Below are 17064 nucleotides of genomic sequence, written 5' to 3' on the forward strand. Positions count from 1 at the left end.
CACTGAGGTTAATTGCCTCACTTTGTTCCCCGACGGTGATGTTGATATCCCGCGGTGGTTGTTGGTTGCCCTCCTGTGGGTCTTCTATGTTGTCTTCATGGTTGACGTTGTCGTTGATCTTGTCGCCGACGTTGTCGTTGTTTTCTTCTGCCAGTCCTCTGGACCTTGTTTTCACTCCTGACGGCGTTCGTAGCGTCGCCATACGAGTGTTTTTCGTGTATCTCCCCTTTTCGGCCCTATGGTGCCGTAGGTTATGGCACTTCTCGCGGATTCGATGTCGCCTAATCGCGTCCGTACGGTATCGCAACGCGTTGGTTTAGGCCGCGTTCATATTCTACGTTACGGCCTCGCGTTCGTTGTCGCACCTTGTTATGACGTGTCAGGGCGGTATCTCAGTTCACGCCCGAGTGTGGAAAATTTTATAAGTATCGCGGCACTTGTGCTCTGATTGCACTTCGGACTCTTCTCGTGCTTCACGCTCGTACGCTTTCCGTGCGATTCTGTATATCGCCTCGGCAGTTTGTCGCCGCACAATTTCACACGCTTCACGCACGTTGTTGCGGCGCGGTTACACTTGCTGTCACTTGGCCTCGTTGCACTCGTTGCTTGCTTAGCTGTGACGTGTCGCGTTCGCACGATCACTGTCACTTTTAATCCTTCCCGTTAGGTATGATCACTTTGACTCACACCAGTTAGGTATAATGCATGAAAGTTTTGACCTGTTAGGTGCTATGACCTCAATCCTTGCACGTGCAGTGCTATGACTTCAATTCTCGCACGTTAGATCGTTTTCACTTAAATTTTCGCACGTTAGGTGCTATGTCGTCAATCCTTGCACGTGCAGTGCTATGACTTCAATTTTCGCACGTTAGGTGCATTTGACTTTTATTTTCGCACATTAGGTGCTTTCACTTTTCGCATGTTAGGAGTTAGGTTACCCAACGCTGCTTTTCGAATCTTTTACAAGACCCGTGATCACTTAGGGCCAAAGCACATGACATGGCGTAGCGATCTACGACAATCGTAGTCGTGGACGTAAGTAACGCACAAGCTTTGGCGTAGTGCGTTATGTCGTATGGCGAGTGATGGCGAGGTACGAGCAAGCTGCTAAAACCAAAGGTGAGTACTATCCTGATAATTTCTAAATAAATTAAAAGTAATCGTCAAATTTAATTGTTAAAAGTAAAATTTTTACTAATTAGGCTGTAACAACCTAATTATGCTGTAATGATCTATTTTTGTGCTTATATGTTAAATGACGAACAATGGTAATTTTAGGTTAACAGCAATTTTTCTTTATATAAGAATGCTTTAAAGAACGCTTTTTTTCTTCGCTTGCTCCTTGCTAATTTATGAATTTTTTTTAGATTATTGTTTAAATAAAATTGTACATGGTAAATAGTAATTTTTAGGTTAGCGGCATTTACGGATCAACGCCCGATGTACTGACGATACTCGACGTCGCGCTGCTACCCTTACCAGAATCGTTATTGCCTATACGCGCGCTGGAAGAACGATACACCATTGCAGCACGCCGCATTGCTGCGGAAACGTGCGGATGCTCAAAAGAAGATCAAGTCGATTATGAAGCACGTAAGCAAGAAAACGATCAAGCTAGTCGGCCGGTCAATAAGCAAGCTTACGCACACCTCACCGGGTGTATTATTCGATTATTTTCTTATACAGATCCAGTTGTATGACAACCTGATAAGTACGTATAAAATGTGTGCCTTCTGCCATTATAATCATTTTCGCAAAGGAAAATTGTAACATGGTCATCGTATTGGATGCCAGGACCTGTCTTTGACTCCTATCCCCGGGACGACTGGCTACCTGGGCTACGGTGAGTACATATTCTGATAATTTCTATAAATAAATTAAGTGATATTTTTTTGTGCTTCTAGAAGTGAAAAACAAGATGAAAAATAAAAACTATTTCTTATTATTAATTGGATGTGTACATATAATTTGCTAATGCGTAAAAAGAAACAAAAAAGATGGCTGCTAAAAGATAGGCGATGGCATACTAGACCTATAAATCAAATTAGAGCACGACATGGGGATTATAAAAATTTATTTCAAGAATTAAAAAATGATAGTAAAATGTTTTACCGCTATACCAGAATGACACTTGAACACTTTATGAAGCTTCTGGAATTAATAGCACCACATTTAAGGAAAACCAGTAAACGTGCTCTTGTTCCAGAACATAGACTTATAATAGCTCTCAGGTAATAATTTCAATGTATACGATCTTAAAATAATATTTGATATTGCACTTTTGTCTTAAAAGAGAATAATTTGTTATGTACACAATATAAATTTAATGTATTTTTGTAGGTATCTTGCTACAGGTGATTTGCCATTATCGATAGCGATGGCATTTCGAGTCGGTGAATCCACTGTTAGAAATATAATAAAGGAAGTTGGTCTAGTATTGATTAAAGTATTACAACCGATATATCTTGCTTCTCCTGTTGAGGAAGACTGGAAAAAATGTGCAGACGGTTATTGGAATAGGTGGAATCTTCCTAATTGCGTTGGCTCGGTAGATGGAAAACACATAAGGCTAAAGTGTCCTCCAAATTCTGGGACTTTATTTTACAATTATAAAAAATATTATAGTATCGTTTTAATGGCAGTGGCAGATCATTTATACAGATTTACCTTAGTTGATATACGGGCTTATGGAGGTAAGCCTTACAAAAATATAATTATTTATACTTTATTATAACTAAATACGTTAAAAATAAAATATGTATCTGATTTATTGTAGGAAACAGCGATGGGGGAATTTTTAGTGATTCTCAGATAAGATTAAATTTAAATAATGAGCAATTAAATTTACCGAAAGGAACTATTAATCTTCCCAGTAGTACTTTGAAGACATTTGGGTTTTTCAACGAAACACATTATGCGAATACTTTGTCTCTCCAACTGGAGAATTGGCGTGGCAGTACGACTTTATCCGTAGAGGTGTACATGCAGATAATTAAACTTAAGTGTAAACATAAATAACTTATCTATGTTCAATTCGATCTGTAAAAAACAAGATTATTATTGTAATACGCATCGTAAAAATAAAATTATTTCTTACTAACGTAAACTTTGCCATAAATAAATAATCATACATCCTTAGAATGTAATTATTTTAATCGACCAGTTTTGTAACTCTAAACTTATGCAGTTTACATATCTACAACAAAAGAGCAAGTTATAATCAATGAAGTTATAGTCATAACAATGTTATACATCACACAACACATCTTCAAACAATATTAGAGAGCAGATATCTTTATGCAGAATTATTCTTGATTTTTGCAATAACATTTCCTTTATTTTCGCGATCGACAACATTACTTTTCTCACCCATAGGGATCGAGGGTGAGCAAACTCCGATCAACTTAATCCAGTCATTAAGCTTACCAAGCAATACTTGTACTACCTCATTAACACAGATAGACTAATTAATCCCCCGCCGTATGACACGTGGAAAGGAAGATTATAGATCAAGGACGACGAATCGTATCGTCGAGAATTGCTCACTGGAAAATTTCTAGCTTAACGCGACGGTCGAACTACATCGTTGATCAAGCTAATCGGAGTTCGATCAAAGTCACTCTGACGAACCGCGGCACGTGAGATGAGAGGAGCCGCAACGAAGGCGAAGAACTCTTAGCGCTTAGCGCTTTGCCGAGCGTAATTTTCCTTTTTTCTCTTCCTTTTCGCCTCTTCGTCTCCCTCTCTTTCTCTTTTGAGCATCCGCACGTTTCCGCAGCAATGCGGCGTGCTGCAATGGTGTATCGTTCTTCCAGCGCGCGTATAGGCAATAACGATTCTGGTAAGGGTAGCAGCGCGACGTCGAGTATCGTCAGTACATCGGGCGTTGATCCGTAAATGCCGCTAACCTAAAAATTACCATTTATCATGTACAATTTTATTTAAACAATAATCTAAAAAAAATTCATAAATTAGCAAGGAGCAAGCGAAGAAAAAAAGCGTTCTTTAAAGCATTTTTATATAAAGAAAAATTGCTGTTAACCTAAAATTACCATTGTTCGTCATTTAACATATAAGCACAAAAATAGATCATTACAGCATAATTAGGTTGTTACAGCCTAATTAGTAAAAATTTTACTTTTAACAATTAAATTTGACGATTACTTTTAATTTATTTAGAAATTATCAGGATAGTACTCACCTTTGGTTTTGGCAGCTTGCTCGTACCTCGCCATCACTCGCCATACGACATAACGCACTACGCCAAACCTTGTGCGTTACTTACGTCCACGACTACGATTGTCGTAGATCGCTACGCCATGTCATGTGCTTTGGCCCTTATCCTTCAATCAGACACGTTTACGTATCCTGTCACGATCGCCATTTTGTTTTAGATCACGAAGATTTTAACCCTGCCAAGGCATTGAGGTATCTCCCACCTTGGGTTCTCCGTTGCGTTTGACGTGGAAACCCGCAGATTCTTTCACGTCTGATGTGCCAATCGAAGGTAAGCACGCTCCTCGCACACTATACACTGTAACCAAACGGCACTACAGGAAGGTACGATTTGCACTGGATGTCTTTATAATCAACGGTCGCCACTCGGTTTGACCTTGAATAACCGAGAAGGTGAGTATCTATGATTCCTTGGAATATCAATCTAACTAATTTTTCCTTTCTTTCAGGTTCCCGCCATAGATGGATCATCGCCGTCGCCGACACTCTGGATCACCGCTGCCACCGCCGACCAGGATCAACAAGGGACTTCGATGGACCGACACCGATGGACCAGGTAAGTAAAAGGTAAGTAAATGTGATAATTCCAGAAATCCTTTGACATCTGATTAATTAATTTATTCAAGTTTCTTTGTTTACAGTGATGGTTGTTCACAAATCTTCAAGTTACACAAGATGGTGGTCGCACGTATCGCTAAGTCACGACGCACAAGTTCTCGGCGGTATACAATACCGTTCGCGTTTGTATTGCGAACAATAGCGCGTTCTGCGGGCGTTCCCGTTTGTTAAAGATGTCTCGGTATAATTTATTTCGAAATCGGATCACAATTGCGGAAGTTATCGCGACAACGTGAGAGATATGAGTTGTACGTGTTACCTTTGAGACGATCCACGAGAGACTGCCTCGAGCCGTGGGGTTCTCTTGGGCTATTGCGCCTATTGCGCCGTAGTGCCAGATGTTCCGACTTTCTCTTTTCCCCTTCTACGCGTGTTTACGCGTTCGGGCGTTCCAGATGTTTCCCATGGAAGTTTCCGCTGTTATCGCGTTCTAGAGGCTTCGCCGCCCTGGTGCTCGTGCACCGGTTTTTCACCTTCGGCGTTTTTTGTCCGCCGACCTATGCGCACGTTCTAATTATCCCTAATTTACGCGATTCCGTACGTTCTTTCTGTGGACGATGTCCGGGTGCATCGCACTCCAGACGCCAATGACGCCGACCTACTCTGACCACTTCTGGTGGTCGATCAAACCTATTTCCGCGCCTATTCCCAGGAGATGACGTCTGGGTCGGGAGATCGCGGGACGTCGCCGTATCTTTGGTCCGGGTGGCCGGATTTCGTCGCCGACCTACCCTGGCGGTGTCCTAGATTCCCTTGGTGTGTCAGGGCTAGTCCTTCCTCGGGAATGATGTCCGGGAAGCTGAATTGCGGACCGTCTCCGGGATTTGCCTCTGCGTTACCGGGTCGCGTCGCAGACCTATCCTGGTTTCTCGCGAGACCTCGCCGGTCCGTCAAGCGCTAAGTATTCGCGTGTCACCCTAACTCTCGCGCAGTTCGTCGCACAGCGCCGCCGACCTAGCCTGTCTATCTCCTTAGACTCCTGTATGGGACAGGACTTAATTTCTCGCTTGTCGCGCTGACACCCTAACCCCGTGTCGGACAGCTCCATCAACCTCTCCCTCGTGGTGGAACGCTTTGGCGTGGCGAGGGGGCTCCCCGTTCGGATCCGACGGACCATGACCGGAGACTTCTGTTCACAGAAGTCACCGCGGTGGCCTGTTGGTGAGGTGCGGGGTCCAAGATTCCACCCTTCCTGCCACCGGACCATGTCCGGAGAGGCGGGAAAAACGGGAGCCCGGCGACTCCCTTAGGGACTGGCCTTCGGGCCGGTCCCAATCGCCGGTAGGGGTTGGCGGCCCTGACTTCAATCGCCCGGTCGGCCGGGACCGTTAGGAGGGAGTTTCTACTCCTCCCGCCGGCCTAGAGGAAGGAAAACGTCGATAAAAAACCGTGGGGTGGGTCTCGAGTCGCTCGACCATTGCACGCCAGTGCTCCGGCGGGTCGGGGGATTCGGACCCGTCATGGGGGGAGCGGGCCTCTCTCGTCCATTGCACGCCGGTGCTCCGGCGGGGCGGGAGAGGTTTCGCTGGGGTCTCTTTGGGGATCCAGGGTGGGAGGTCTTCACCTCCGAGGCGGGCAGGGATGTCGTCTCGCCGAGGAGGTGGGATGACCCTCGTCTCGTTACCCATTGCACGCCGGTGCTCCGGCAGGGGAGACGGGGGTAACCCTCTTTCGGGAGTCCCTGTACGTGGTGCAGGGACGACCGGAGGGGAGGCCCGTGTTGGAGACTCGCACACCAGGGACGTGGTCCCACGGTGTCTCCAACACGGAGGGCAGTCCCGAGCCGCTCCGACGTATTTGGAGGCCGGGGTCGGGTTGCCTGGGTGGGAGACCCGCCGGGCCGCTGGGACATATTCCCAGGTCGGGGCCGGCGGGTCTGGTCGCCAGACGTAAGGGCCGATGACGCGCGGATGTGCCCGTTGGTGGCGTCGGCGGTGGGGCCTCGTTCTTCCTCTCTTCTCGCGCGCGGCGGGGGCCGGGATCGAGCCTCGGCTCGGCCGGCTTCCCTCGTCGTGCGTGGGTGGGGGGGTGGGGTCTCAGGCGTCGGCGTTGATCGGCGGGCGTGGCCTCACGGGTCGGGGGCGGTTTCCTGGAAACCTCCGGGGAGGCGTCCTCGATACGGGTTTGGCAAACCCGGGGATACCCGAGCTCGGGCAGGCTGGGCTCGTTAGCTGTGGTGGGCAACCAGCCTAAGGGAAGGATACTCCGAAGTGAAACCACCAAAAAGTTTCATGAAAAGTATGTCGACGAAGAAGAAAAACTCCCTGGGGTCGGGTCCTAGGAGTCGGCGTGTCGGCGGAGGTACTGTCCCGGCTCCCCCCCCCCCACGTCGTCAACGAGCGACGGGCTGCCCGTGGTGTTGCCGGCGAGCACCACGGGGGAACATGTGATCGCTGATGGTGGGAAGCTCAGCGCCATTCCTAGGGTCGTTGTGAGAAAGCTCACAGGCCTGAAGTGCGCCAAAGAGAAAGCCACCTTGAGTCAGTCTCAGGGTAAGATCCCTGGACCTCAGGGTGCGAGCTCCTCTAAGAGTGGAACCGGATCGGGTTACGTCAGCACAATTGCTGACCTGATTAGAAAGAAACGCGAGACGGATAGCCTGGCGGAGAGGGCTGACGACTTCCTTGCCAGGGATGTCCTCGCAGATGTCCGGACAACGAGTCTTCCGGAAAATGACGACGTCGACATGGCGTTAGTATTATCGACTGACTCCGAATTGAATCAACAATCGGGGAGGACCAGCCAGGCATCGTCGGTCACCCACAGCTCCAGGATCCCCACCAAGATACAAGATGGAGAGGGGGGGTGGCCGACCACCACAGGGGCCTATGAAGAGAAGAAGGTAAGGCTGGCCAAGAGGGAACTGGAGAAGATCCAAAGGCAGATCAGGGATCTTCAGGATCCTTCCGTGGCTCCCGACCTGAGTAGGAGCCGCAAGGCCAGAGAGAAGAAACTCCTCGAGGAGCTGAGAATGGCTCCCTCGGCGGAGTTGCCCAATAAAATCATCGAGGCGGTCCGCGTCGTGGACAAGGTGTGCGCCACGGCACAGAGGATCAAGGGTACCGATCAAAAGGGCCTAAAGGAGGCTGCAGCCACCATCACCGCTGCAATCACCCATATGATCAAACGAACGGGACCGGACACTGTGGCAGCCAACGAGGTTATGTTTGACGAGCTTCGTGTGGAAGTGGCTGCTCTTCGAGAAGAGAACGTGCGGCTTCGGGAACAAATGAACGAGCTCAGGGAATCCCGAAGCAAGGCACTAAGTGTTCCGATTGGAAACACAGCGAGGATCGATTCGGAGAACAGTGGCTTCGATCAGGATATTGGACACAAGATCCAAACTAGGAGGAGGGAAAACAAAAAAGTAATCATCCCTGATTCTTCGGGGGAGGAGTCTGGTGACTCATACATCGCCGAGACCGACGAAGGTCGCGACAAAGTAAGGTCTGAGGAAAATCGTCTAAGGATTTTAGACGAAATTAGACGGGAAGGTATGCCCCCAGTAACGAGACCGTCATTGAGGGGGATAGGCCCCACGGTGCTCGAGAAGGAGGTTTCGCCGTGCGGCCCCACTGAAGAAAACTCTATGGAGGCCAGGATTCGCGACGCCCTGTCGGGCCAGATGCAGGAGTTGTTCAGGCAATTTACAGCCAGCCTAGCGACGATGCCTGGGCGGACGGTAGATCCAATGCCCCAAAGAGATAGAGGGGTTGGTGCGCTAAAGTCCAAAATGGATGGGGGCGCATCGGCAACTCCTGGCAAGGACAAACAGAACATCGGAGAAAAAAGAGGCGACAAGAAGACGAACTCAAGTTTAGTCTCAACCTCTAAAGCGAAGGCATCAACCGGTGGCCCCGGTAACACCGATAAAGCGGCAACTCCGGTTCTGACACCCCCAAAGCTCAAGGCCGATGCGGAGGCCCAACCTAACAGTTGGGCAACCGTGGTCAAACGGGGCAAGAAGGGCCGCCGTCAAAGCGGTCAAGACAGGCCTTAAGAGTCCACCGCGTAACGCGGCAGTCACCATCACTTGCGCAGATGGTGACTATGACTCTGTGATGAAAGAGGCAACACAAAAAATTACCCTCCAAGAGATGGGTATTAGTGGCGGCCTTAAGCCGCGCAGAGCACAAACCGGGGCACTCCTGATGGAGATCTCCGGCCAGGACGGGACTGAGAAAGCCGACAAACTGGCGGCAAGTTTGACAGCTTTGTTCGCGGGTAAACCCGGGATAAGAATTGCCAGGCCGTGCAAGACGCGGGAGTTCTGTATTCTGGACCTCGCGGATTCGGCGACACCCGCCGAAGTCGCGGAGTCCATCGCCAGGGTAGGGAAATGTCAATCCGGCCAGATTCAGGTCGGGGAATTGCGGAGAGGGCCACTCGGTCTCCGAACCGCTTGGATTCGATGCCCAATCGCAGCGGCAATTAATATTCTGAAGGAGAGACACATTGTCATTGGGTGGTTCAAGGCCCGTGTTCAGGCCTTGGAAACCAGGCCATTGCAATGTTACCGCTGCCTGGAGCCTGGACACGTGCGAACACAGTGCACGGCGGCGGAAGACCGCAGTTCAAAATGTTACAGGTGCGGCGAGCCTGGACATTTGGCAAAGGGGTGCGCAAACAAACCGCGATGCCTGGTGTGCGCTGACTGTGGTCAACCCGCGAATCACCGGGTAGGCAGCAAAGCGTGCCCCTCTTCGAGGAAGAAATCCAGACCCGGAAGGGCGCTTAATCCCCTGAGGGCGAGATTTCAATGCGCTGCGGAGGATGGGGGTGAGATGGAGGTGGAGGCTCTCTCCGCACAGTCCACCAGTGTACCCACAATTGTGAGTACCGAAAAGACCAATATTGTGGTCCCGAGGAGAGTCCCCAAAAAACGGGCTGCTCAGGATGACACAGTGGGTCCCGCGAAGGGCCAGGACGACGAAGAAAATAGGCCCAAAGCCCAGAGGCGTAAAAAGGAGAAAGCCTCTATTGCTCTGTGTGAAAAGGCTCTGCCTCAGGAACAAAAATCCAACGAGGTAGCTCAAGCCGTAACAAACGGGGACACGGCTGAGCCAATTGCTCCGATGGAGGCTGTGGAAACAGTGGACCAAACCTACCGTCGAGCAATCACGTGGAGAGAGAGTGGAGGCTCCGGAAGTAGCATCCACAAATGACCCATAAGGTCTTACAGGGCAATATAAACCACTGCAGGTCTTCGCAGGATGTTTTTCTGCATACGATGGCGGAGACCTGCAGTGGCCTGGGGATTATAGCCGAGCCGTACTGGGTGCCGCCCAATCACCCGTGCTGGGCGGTCAGCCGGTGCGGTAGAGCTGCGATAACGTGGCGAGTCACGGACGAGCCTGTCCCTTGCTCTCGTCTGGAGAGCGGGGACGGGTTCGTTGCTGCGAGATGGGGGCTGGTGGTCGTGGTGGGAGTTTACATCCCTCCAGCTCGATCACTGGATATCCCAGGTTTCGAGGCAATCTTGGACAACTTGAGGGATTGTCTCGTGAGATACCTGCCTCGCGAAGAGGTTCTGTTGGCCGGGGATTTCAATGCAAAAGCAACGTTTTGGGGTTCCCCGGCCACGGACAGGAGAGGAGCTATTCTCCTTGACTGGGCGGCGGGCCTGGGGCTGGTGTGCGTAAACACCGGCGCGGTGCAGACCTGCGTGCGGCAGACGGGGGGGTCCATCGTGGACCTCACGTGGGCTTCCCCCCTGTCGCGCGCCGTGTTCGGGATTGGAGGGTGGCCGTAGAGCTGGAGACACTGTCGGACCATCAGTGGATCCAGATGAGTCTCCCGGTCACCACTTCGGCGATCCGGGCTCGCCGCCGGGAGATAAATGAAAGATTCCCGAGGTGGGCACTCCGCAAGTTAGACGCGGATATGCTCAGGGCCTTGCTAATGGTGTCTCTGTGGTCGGACGACCTCGTGGTCCAATCGGATATGGACATTGACGAGGCAGTCGCCTGGATAGGGGACGCGATGACTCGAGCGTGCGACGCGTCGATGCCCCGGTCCAGGCCACACCCGAGGAAACACGCGTACTGGTGGACAGAGGAGATTGGCGAGCTTAGGCGCTCCTCTGTCCACGCCAGACGAGTCTGGCTGCGCGCGAGGCGCAGGAGAGATCCCCTGCGCTTTGAGGAGGCGGGAGAGGAGTACCGCTCCGCCAAACGAGCCCTCTCCCGAGCTATCCGGGCTGCCAAGGACCGTGCCTGGAAGGGACTTTTTGAGGAAACGCACCGGGAGCCTTGGGGACGCCCGTACAAAATGGTTCTCAATAAGTTGAGAGCCTGGGCGCCCCCGGCGACAGAGGGCATGGACCTCGAGTTCCTCGAGAGGGTGGTGGACACCCTCTTCTCGGACGATCCCGGGAACGGAGGTCCGCCCCCCCCTCCCGTGGGGGAATGGAACGAGGAGCTCGAGATCACCATGGAGGAAATGAGGTCCGCAGCCAAAGGAAAGCTGCGGGCCGGGAAGGCTCCCGGTCCCGATGGGATTCACGGAAGGGCATGGGCTTTGGCTACGGGGGAGGCGGCGGAGCATTTGAGGAAAATATTCAACAAATGTCTCAAGGAAAGCCGCTTCCCCCGAACCTGGAAGACCGCGAGGTTGGTTCTCCTCCCGAAGGCTGGCAAACCGGCCGATGAGCCCTCCGGGTATAGACCAATCTGCTTGCTGGACGAGGCTGGAAAACTGTTGGAGCGAATCATCGCCGGCAGACTCGTCCGGCACCTGTCCCGGACTGGTCCGGACCTATCGCCGGACCAGTACGGCTTCCGGGAGGGCAAGTCTACGGTTGACGCGATTCTGCGCGTCCGTGCCCTCTCGGAGGCTGCAGTGAGGGACGGCAGGGCGGTGTTGGGCGTGTCTTTTGACATAGCCAACGCCTTCAACTCCCTGCCGTGGTGGGTCATCAGGGAGGCACTCCTTTATCACGGGGTGACCGACTATCTGGTGGCCACACTGTACGATTATCTCCGGGACAGGAGATTGGTCTACACCGACAAGTTCGGTGTAGTGAGGGTGAGGCTGATCGTGCGAGGGGTTCCACAGGGATCCGTATTGGGTCCGCTCCTGTGGAACCTCGGCTACGACGCCGTCCTTCGCGCCACCCTCCCCCCGAATTGTTGGCTAGGAGGTTTCGCCGACGACACAACTCTGGGGGTCGGGGGCGACACATGAGAGGAGACCATCAGAGTCGCCAACGTCGCTGTGGCAAGAGTGGTGGCTGAAATCAAGAGACTAGGGCTGAGGATGGCTCCCCAGAAAACTCAGGCGGTCTTTTTCTACGACCGCCGACTGGGGAAGCCGCCCAAAGCCCACATCAACGTGGAGGGAGTCCGAGTCCCCGTGGAGGCGAGCATGAAGGTGCTCGGCCTCCACCTGGATGGAACCTGGAGCTTCGGCGAGCATTTCGCTCGCTTGACTCCCAGGGCATTGAGCGTGTCAAACAACTTAGCGAGGCTGATGCCCAATCTGGGAGGGGCGAGCGGTCGGGCTCGCCGGCTCTACGCGACCGTCGTGCAGTCAGTCGTGCTGTACGGTGCACCCGTGTGGGCTGACGAGGCGGAGAAGACCGCGCACATCAGGGCGAAACTCCGTAGAGTTCAACGCACAATCGCCCAGCGCGTCTCGAGGTGTTACCGTACAGTTTCGCACGACGCCGCGACACTGCTGGCGGGGATCCCCCCGCTGGAGCTCGCGGCGAGGCAGCGCGCCGAGGTGTACAGGCGCGTTGCCGAGCTGAAGGCGGGCGCGGGCGGAGCACCAATCCCTGAAAAAACGCGTGGAGCCATAAGGCTCCGGGAAACGTCGGTCCTCATCGGCAAATGGCAGGTTTATCTTGCCAACGCCGAAGGGGGCTGGGGGTTGGCGGAGGCCACCGGCCCCGGCTGGCCAGACGGGCTCAACGGGGGGGGGGGGGGGGAAATCGGACTGACGTATCATTCGGTGCAGGTACTGACCGGGCACGGATGCTTCGGAAGGTACCTGTGCCGAATAGGGAAGGAAGCCACCACCCGTTGCCACCATTGCGACGGGGAGGAGGACACGGCGCAGCACACGCTGGAGGTTTGTCCGGCGTGGGAAGAGCAGCGCCGTGTCCTCAAGGGGGAGGTCGGCGACGACCTCTCCCTTCCGGCCATCGTGGCGAAGATGGTCGGGAACGAATCGGGATGGCGGGCATTCTTGGCCTTTTGCGGCCAAGTAATGACCGCCAAGAAGGTGGCGGAGCGAATCCGGCGCGGGGAGCAAAACCTCTGAGTGTCGACGGGTCCGTTCCGATCTAGGCCAATGACCGACCGAGGGGATATGGTGGGGGTCCCGCTTGGGCGGTGGAACTTCCCGTGCCCTGCTCTTTACCGGTCGGTCGCTCCCGTCGTGAGCAAACAATGGGAGAACAATGTCACCTTCTGGCGACAAGCGAGGTCACGCACTTCTGTACCGTTCTCCCCGACTGGGGAACGGTGCGGAGGAAGGGAGGCTCGGCACCCCGGCTGGGATTCCGGGTGTCGAGCCCAGCCTCCCACAACAAAGGGAGAGGACGGCGGGGGTGGGTGGTGTCCACATCCCCGCCGTACAATTGGAGTTAGGATCCGGTAAAGTCAGGATCAAAGGATCGGAGGCCTTTCACACAGGTCACGCGCAGGAGGGCGCCCGGAGGTAATTATCAATAATTCCCGGGCGTCCTCCAGCAATGCGCGGAGAAGGACACCCTTGGGGTTTTAATGGTTAGGCTGCGACGAGTGCGGGGTTCACAGCCCGGCCCCCGTAGAATCCCACACTCCCCCTGTCCTCTCCCAGGAGGGCAGGGGGGTCTTCCCCCTCGAACACCAAAGGGGGCTGCCGGGCCACATACCGGGCCTGATTTCGGTCAGGTTCGGGAACCCGGCAGTAGAAAATTTCCCCAAGTAAAAAAAAAAAAAAAAAAAAAGCTCCATCAACCTAACTTGCTTTTTGAATGTGGCTCCGATCTGAGTCAGAACTTAGTTTTTCGCGTGTCGCGCTTACGCTCTAACCTCGTGTCGGACAAGTCCAGTGGTCTAACCTGCTTTTCTCCTTTGACTCCAATTTGAGTCAGGACTTAGTTTTTCGCGTTAACACCCTAGCCTCGTGTCGGACGGGTCTGTTGACCTAATCTGTCTCACTCTTATGACTCCGATGTGAAGGATGGAACGGTGTTATCGCGTGTCGCGCTATCTCTCGAAGTTTCCGTCGGACATCGCCGCGAGTCTACTCTAGCGCCGTGTCGCGTCTCGGGAGAAAGTCAGAGACTCCTCTTTTGCTTATCGGATCTTTAGTTCTCGCGCTCGCGCACCTATCTCTACGTTATTAGGCCGGGTTGGTTCCTTTGAAGATTGTGTGTGGCTCTTAGCCTATGTCGTGCGCCTTTTGCGCCGATCCGCGCGTGTGATGCAAGACAAAATATTTTACGGCTTGGGCCGTTAATCAGAATGAAACAAAAATCTAGATCGGTAAGCAAAAATTCTTTACTCTAGTTGAGCCGCTGCTCAGCGATCATTGTCGCTATACTTATACCTAAATTCTCACTTAATCTACGCATTCGCGCCGAATGGGTTCGCAACACAAGGGTCTAGCCCTTTCCATCCTCGGAGCGCCTTTATGCCGCTTCTGCTGCTGTTTCGGTTTGTCCTCCTGCCCATGGATGTGGTCGTCCTCTTGTGGCTATCGCCGACTTTGTCCTATGGAAGATCATTTGGTGTGCCCCTTCACGAAGGGGTTCCGACTGGGAAGCGTGCGGTTGCAAGGTTCTCAACACAAGAACATTTGTAACACGCTACGTTACGTTAAGTGCTGATTTATTTACATTTGTGTGTAAATTCGGACTTACTACGCTCATTGTCAGATCAAGTCTTAATTTACGGCCTAAATATATGTAATTACTTACGGTAACGTAACGTGTTCAAATATTCTTGTGCAGAGAGCCCTATCCACTATCTAGCCCTATTCAAGCGATCCGGGTCGCTATTTCAGACAAATTGGGACAGAACATGAAATACTTGAATCATAGAGAGGCGTGCGTACCTCTGGTCAAATTCTGACTCCGAGCGCTTTTTCGTAAGCACCCAGTAAAGAATTTGGTAATTATTTTTTTTTTTTTTTCAATTCCTTCCTGAGTTGTAAATACGTTGATCGATACGTCGTTCTGACGTTCGAACTTTCCGATGTGCTTCAGATCTATGGGAAACTTGATCCCGTCGAGATTCAGCACCGTCACGTAATCGGGATATGAGCCGCATCGTTCCGCGTTGTGCTTGGCGGGATACAGAGCCGCGACCACCGCACGCGCGAAACACGTGTCGTTCTCCGACAGCACGTTAACCACCGCTTGTTTAAGTCTTAGGGTGCCGTCCCATGGCGCGTATCGGGCGTATTGACTCTGCGACCAATCACAGACGATCCGCCGTTTTTGATACGCTTAACAATCTTTTGAACATTGTTTAAGCGGATCGCACACTCACATAGTTCCATCGTAACGTACGTGTGGGTCGAGCCCTCCTTCTTGGGTTCAGGTGCCATATTGAGTGTAGAAAGTGCACTAGTGGCACTAGAGCAGTAGAGAAAAGAGAAAAAACGGAGTATTTACATACGAGGTGCGTGCAATTAGGAATTATTGCGATCTAATACACAACAGAATACTCAGGAGAATTTGGACAGTTTCCCGCAAAGCTGATCGTACGTATTCGATCGTACATATCCGTAGTCACGATGTTCCAATAAAATCCTGAGTGACACTGTTTTGTGTTTAGGTTAACCCGAATCGAAGGCCGACACAAGCAGGATTGTCAGATTCTCGAGGAAGGGCCGCGTGTTCATCGGACTGAGACACTATACGACCAACGCTATCCGGCCCGACGCATCTATGCCTGTAGTACATGCGGTTAAGGCGAAGAGACGCTCGGAATTGAAGACTTTACTTTCGCTGGCCGCCCCCGCTTGCTCTCTTTGTGATATTTCTCATAGGCGGTGTGTGAGCAACTTTGGCAGAGTTTGTCTAATGTCGACGGCGGGGCACAGAATCACGCAGTCCCTTAGGAAACAGGCGTACGCCGCTATCCTTCAACAGGAAACGGCAATGTTTGACAGAGAAAGTACGGGAGAACTAGTCGGGAGATTGACGCTTATACGTTTCACGCTTTTAATCAGATATAACGCATCATTAAGGCATCGAAATCTATCATTTTGATTTCATTATCCTTTTTTTCCAGAAAATACACAACTTATTAGCTCCGCTGTCACGTCCAATGTATCAGATGATTTGCGCTCTGCTATTATGGCCATTACAGGAATGTCCATGATGTTTTATGTCGCCGTCGCTAGCATAATATCGATTAATGAAAGTAATTTGGTTCATAAAGGTGTGAGTGAGATTGATTTCTTTCTCGGCGCTGTAAATGAACGCTCGTCCGCACTTTCTCTGTATATTTCGTGTTGTGATACTATTCGCCGTAAAACGTATTCTCAATCAGTGATATATATTGTAATGATTACTTGTAATAAAAATAAATCTGATTAACTGAGTTATTGTCACTGATTCACTCTTCGCAAATTTATTACTGCTATCTTATTTGTTACTATCTACATATTTGTTATTCTAGACTATACTGGCTTCTTTGTTAATTAAACGCCATATCAGGTAAGCATTAATTATAACACAATTTTGAATAAATATATTTAATACAACTCAATTTGTGCGCAGGCATAGAAAATAAGAGAAAATAATGACATTAAAAGTAATGTGATGCTAATATAAAAATCTAGAACAAAGTAGAAAATGAATTACAGTAGAAGATAAAAATATATTTTGAAATAACGTTGTTGAAAAAAAGGCTAACATAATACTAAGATAATATATTATTATAAATTTAATTAATAATTAATTGCGAAAACAAGTTTTAGACACGAGAGTATAAATGATTATACTCCTCGAATGGGGGGAAGAGGGCAAAGCTCAAAGATCACCGGCGTATTTGACTCGGAGTAGGGATCTTGATCTCGACACTGCCGTACACCGATGTCACGCAAAAGTCACAAAAATTCTTCGACGAACGCAAGCGAGGTGATCCTCTTCGAGGAGAAAACGAGGGCGATCTGGATCTGAAACGTAAATCGACATGGTGACACTGTTCTCGGAGTAACGTAGGTGATTTGGATCTAGATTAAGCGGTGGCGAATACCTTGGCGATC

General features: G+C 51.0%; 2 protein-coding genes and 1 long non-coding RNA gene across 3 annotated transcripts; 2 read left to right on the plus strand and 1 right to left on the minus strand.

Annotated features, from left to right (window-relative positions):
- Window positions 1-984: 984 nt before the first annotated feature.
- LOC112466390 (protein ANTAGONIST OF LIKE HETEROCHROMATIN PROTEIN 1-like) lies at window positions 985-3106 on the plus strand. Its single transcript, XM_025034455.1, has 6 exons — window positions 985-1119; window positions 1413-1593; window positions 1687-1843; window positions 1905-2231; window positions 2341-2693; window positions 2777-3106. The coding sequence occupies exons 4-6, from the start codon at window positions 1954-1956 to the stop codon at window positions 3016-3018; spliced, it is 873 nt and encodes a 290-aa protein (XP_024890223.1). The 5' UTR covers window positions 985-1119; window positions 1413-1593; window positions 1687-1843; window positions 1905-1953; the 3' UTR covers window positions 3019-3106.
- A 29-nt stretch (window positions 3107-3135) lies between these two features.
- LOC112466391 lies at window positions 3136-4319 on the minus strand. Its single transcript, XR_003042138.1, has 2 exons — window positions 4202-4319; window positions 3136-3908 (listed from the first exon to the last, which is right to left on the minus strand). It is a non-coding gene; the product is annotated as an uncharacterized LOC112466391 (long non-coding RNA).
- A 5696-nt stretch (window positions 4320-10015) lies between these two features.
- LOC112466389 lies at window positions 10016-10606 on the plus strand. Its single transcript, XM_025034454.1, has one exon. The coding sequence runs from the start codon at window positions 10016-10018 to the stop codon at window positions 10604-10606; it is 591 nt and encodes a 196-aa protein (XP_024890222.1).
- Window positions 10607-17064: the final 6458 nt, after the last annotated feature.

Source organism: Temnothorax curvispinosus, unplaced genomic scaffold, assembly GCF_003070985.1.
Source record: "Temnothorax curvispinosus isolate PA1 unplaced genomic scaffold, ASM307098v1 QBEX01016128.1, whole genome shotgun sequence".
Lineage (NCBI taxonomy): Eukaryota > Metazoa > Arthropoda > Insecta > Hymenoptera > Formicidae > Temnothorax > Temnothorax curvispinosus.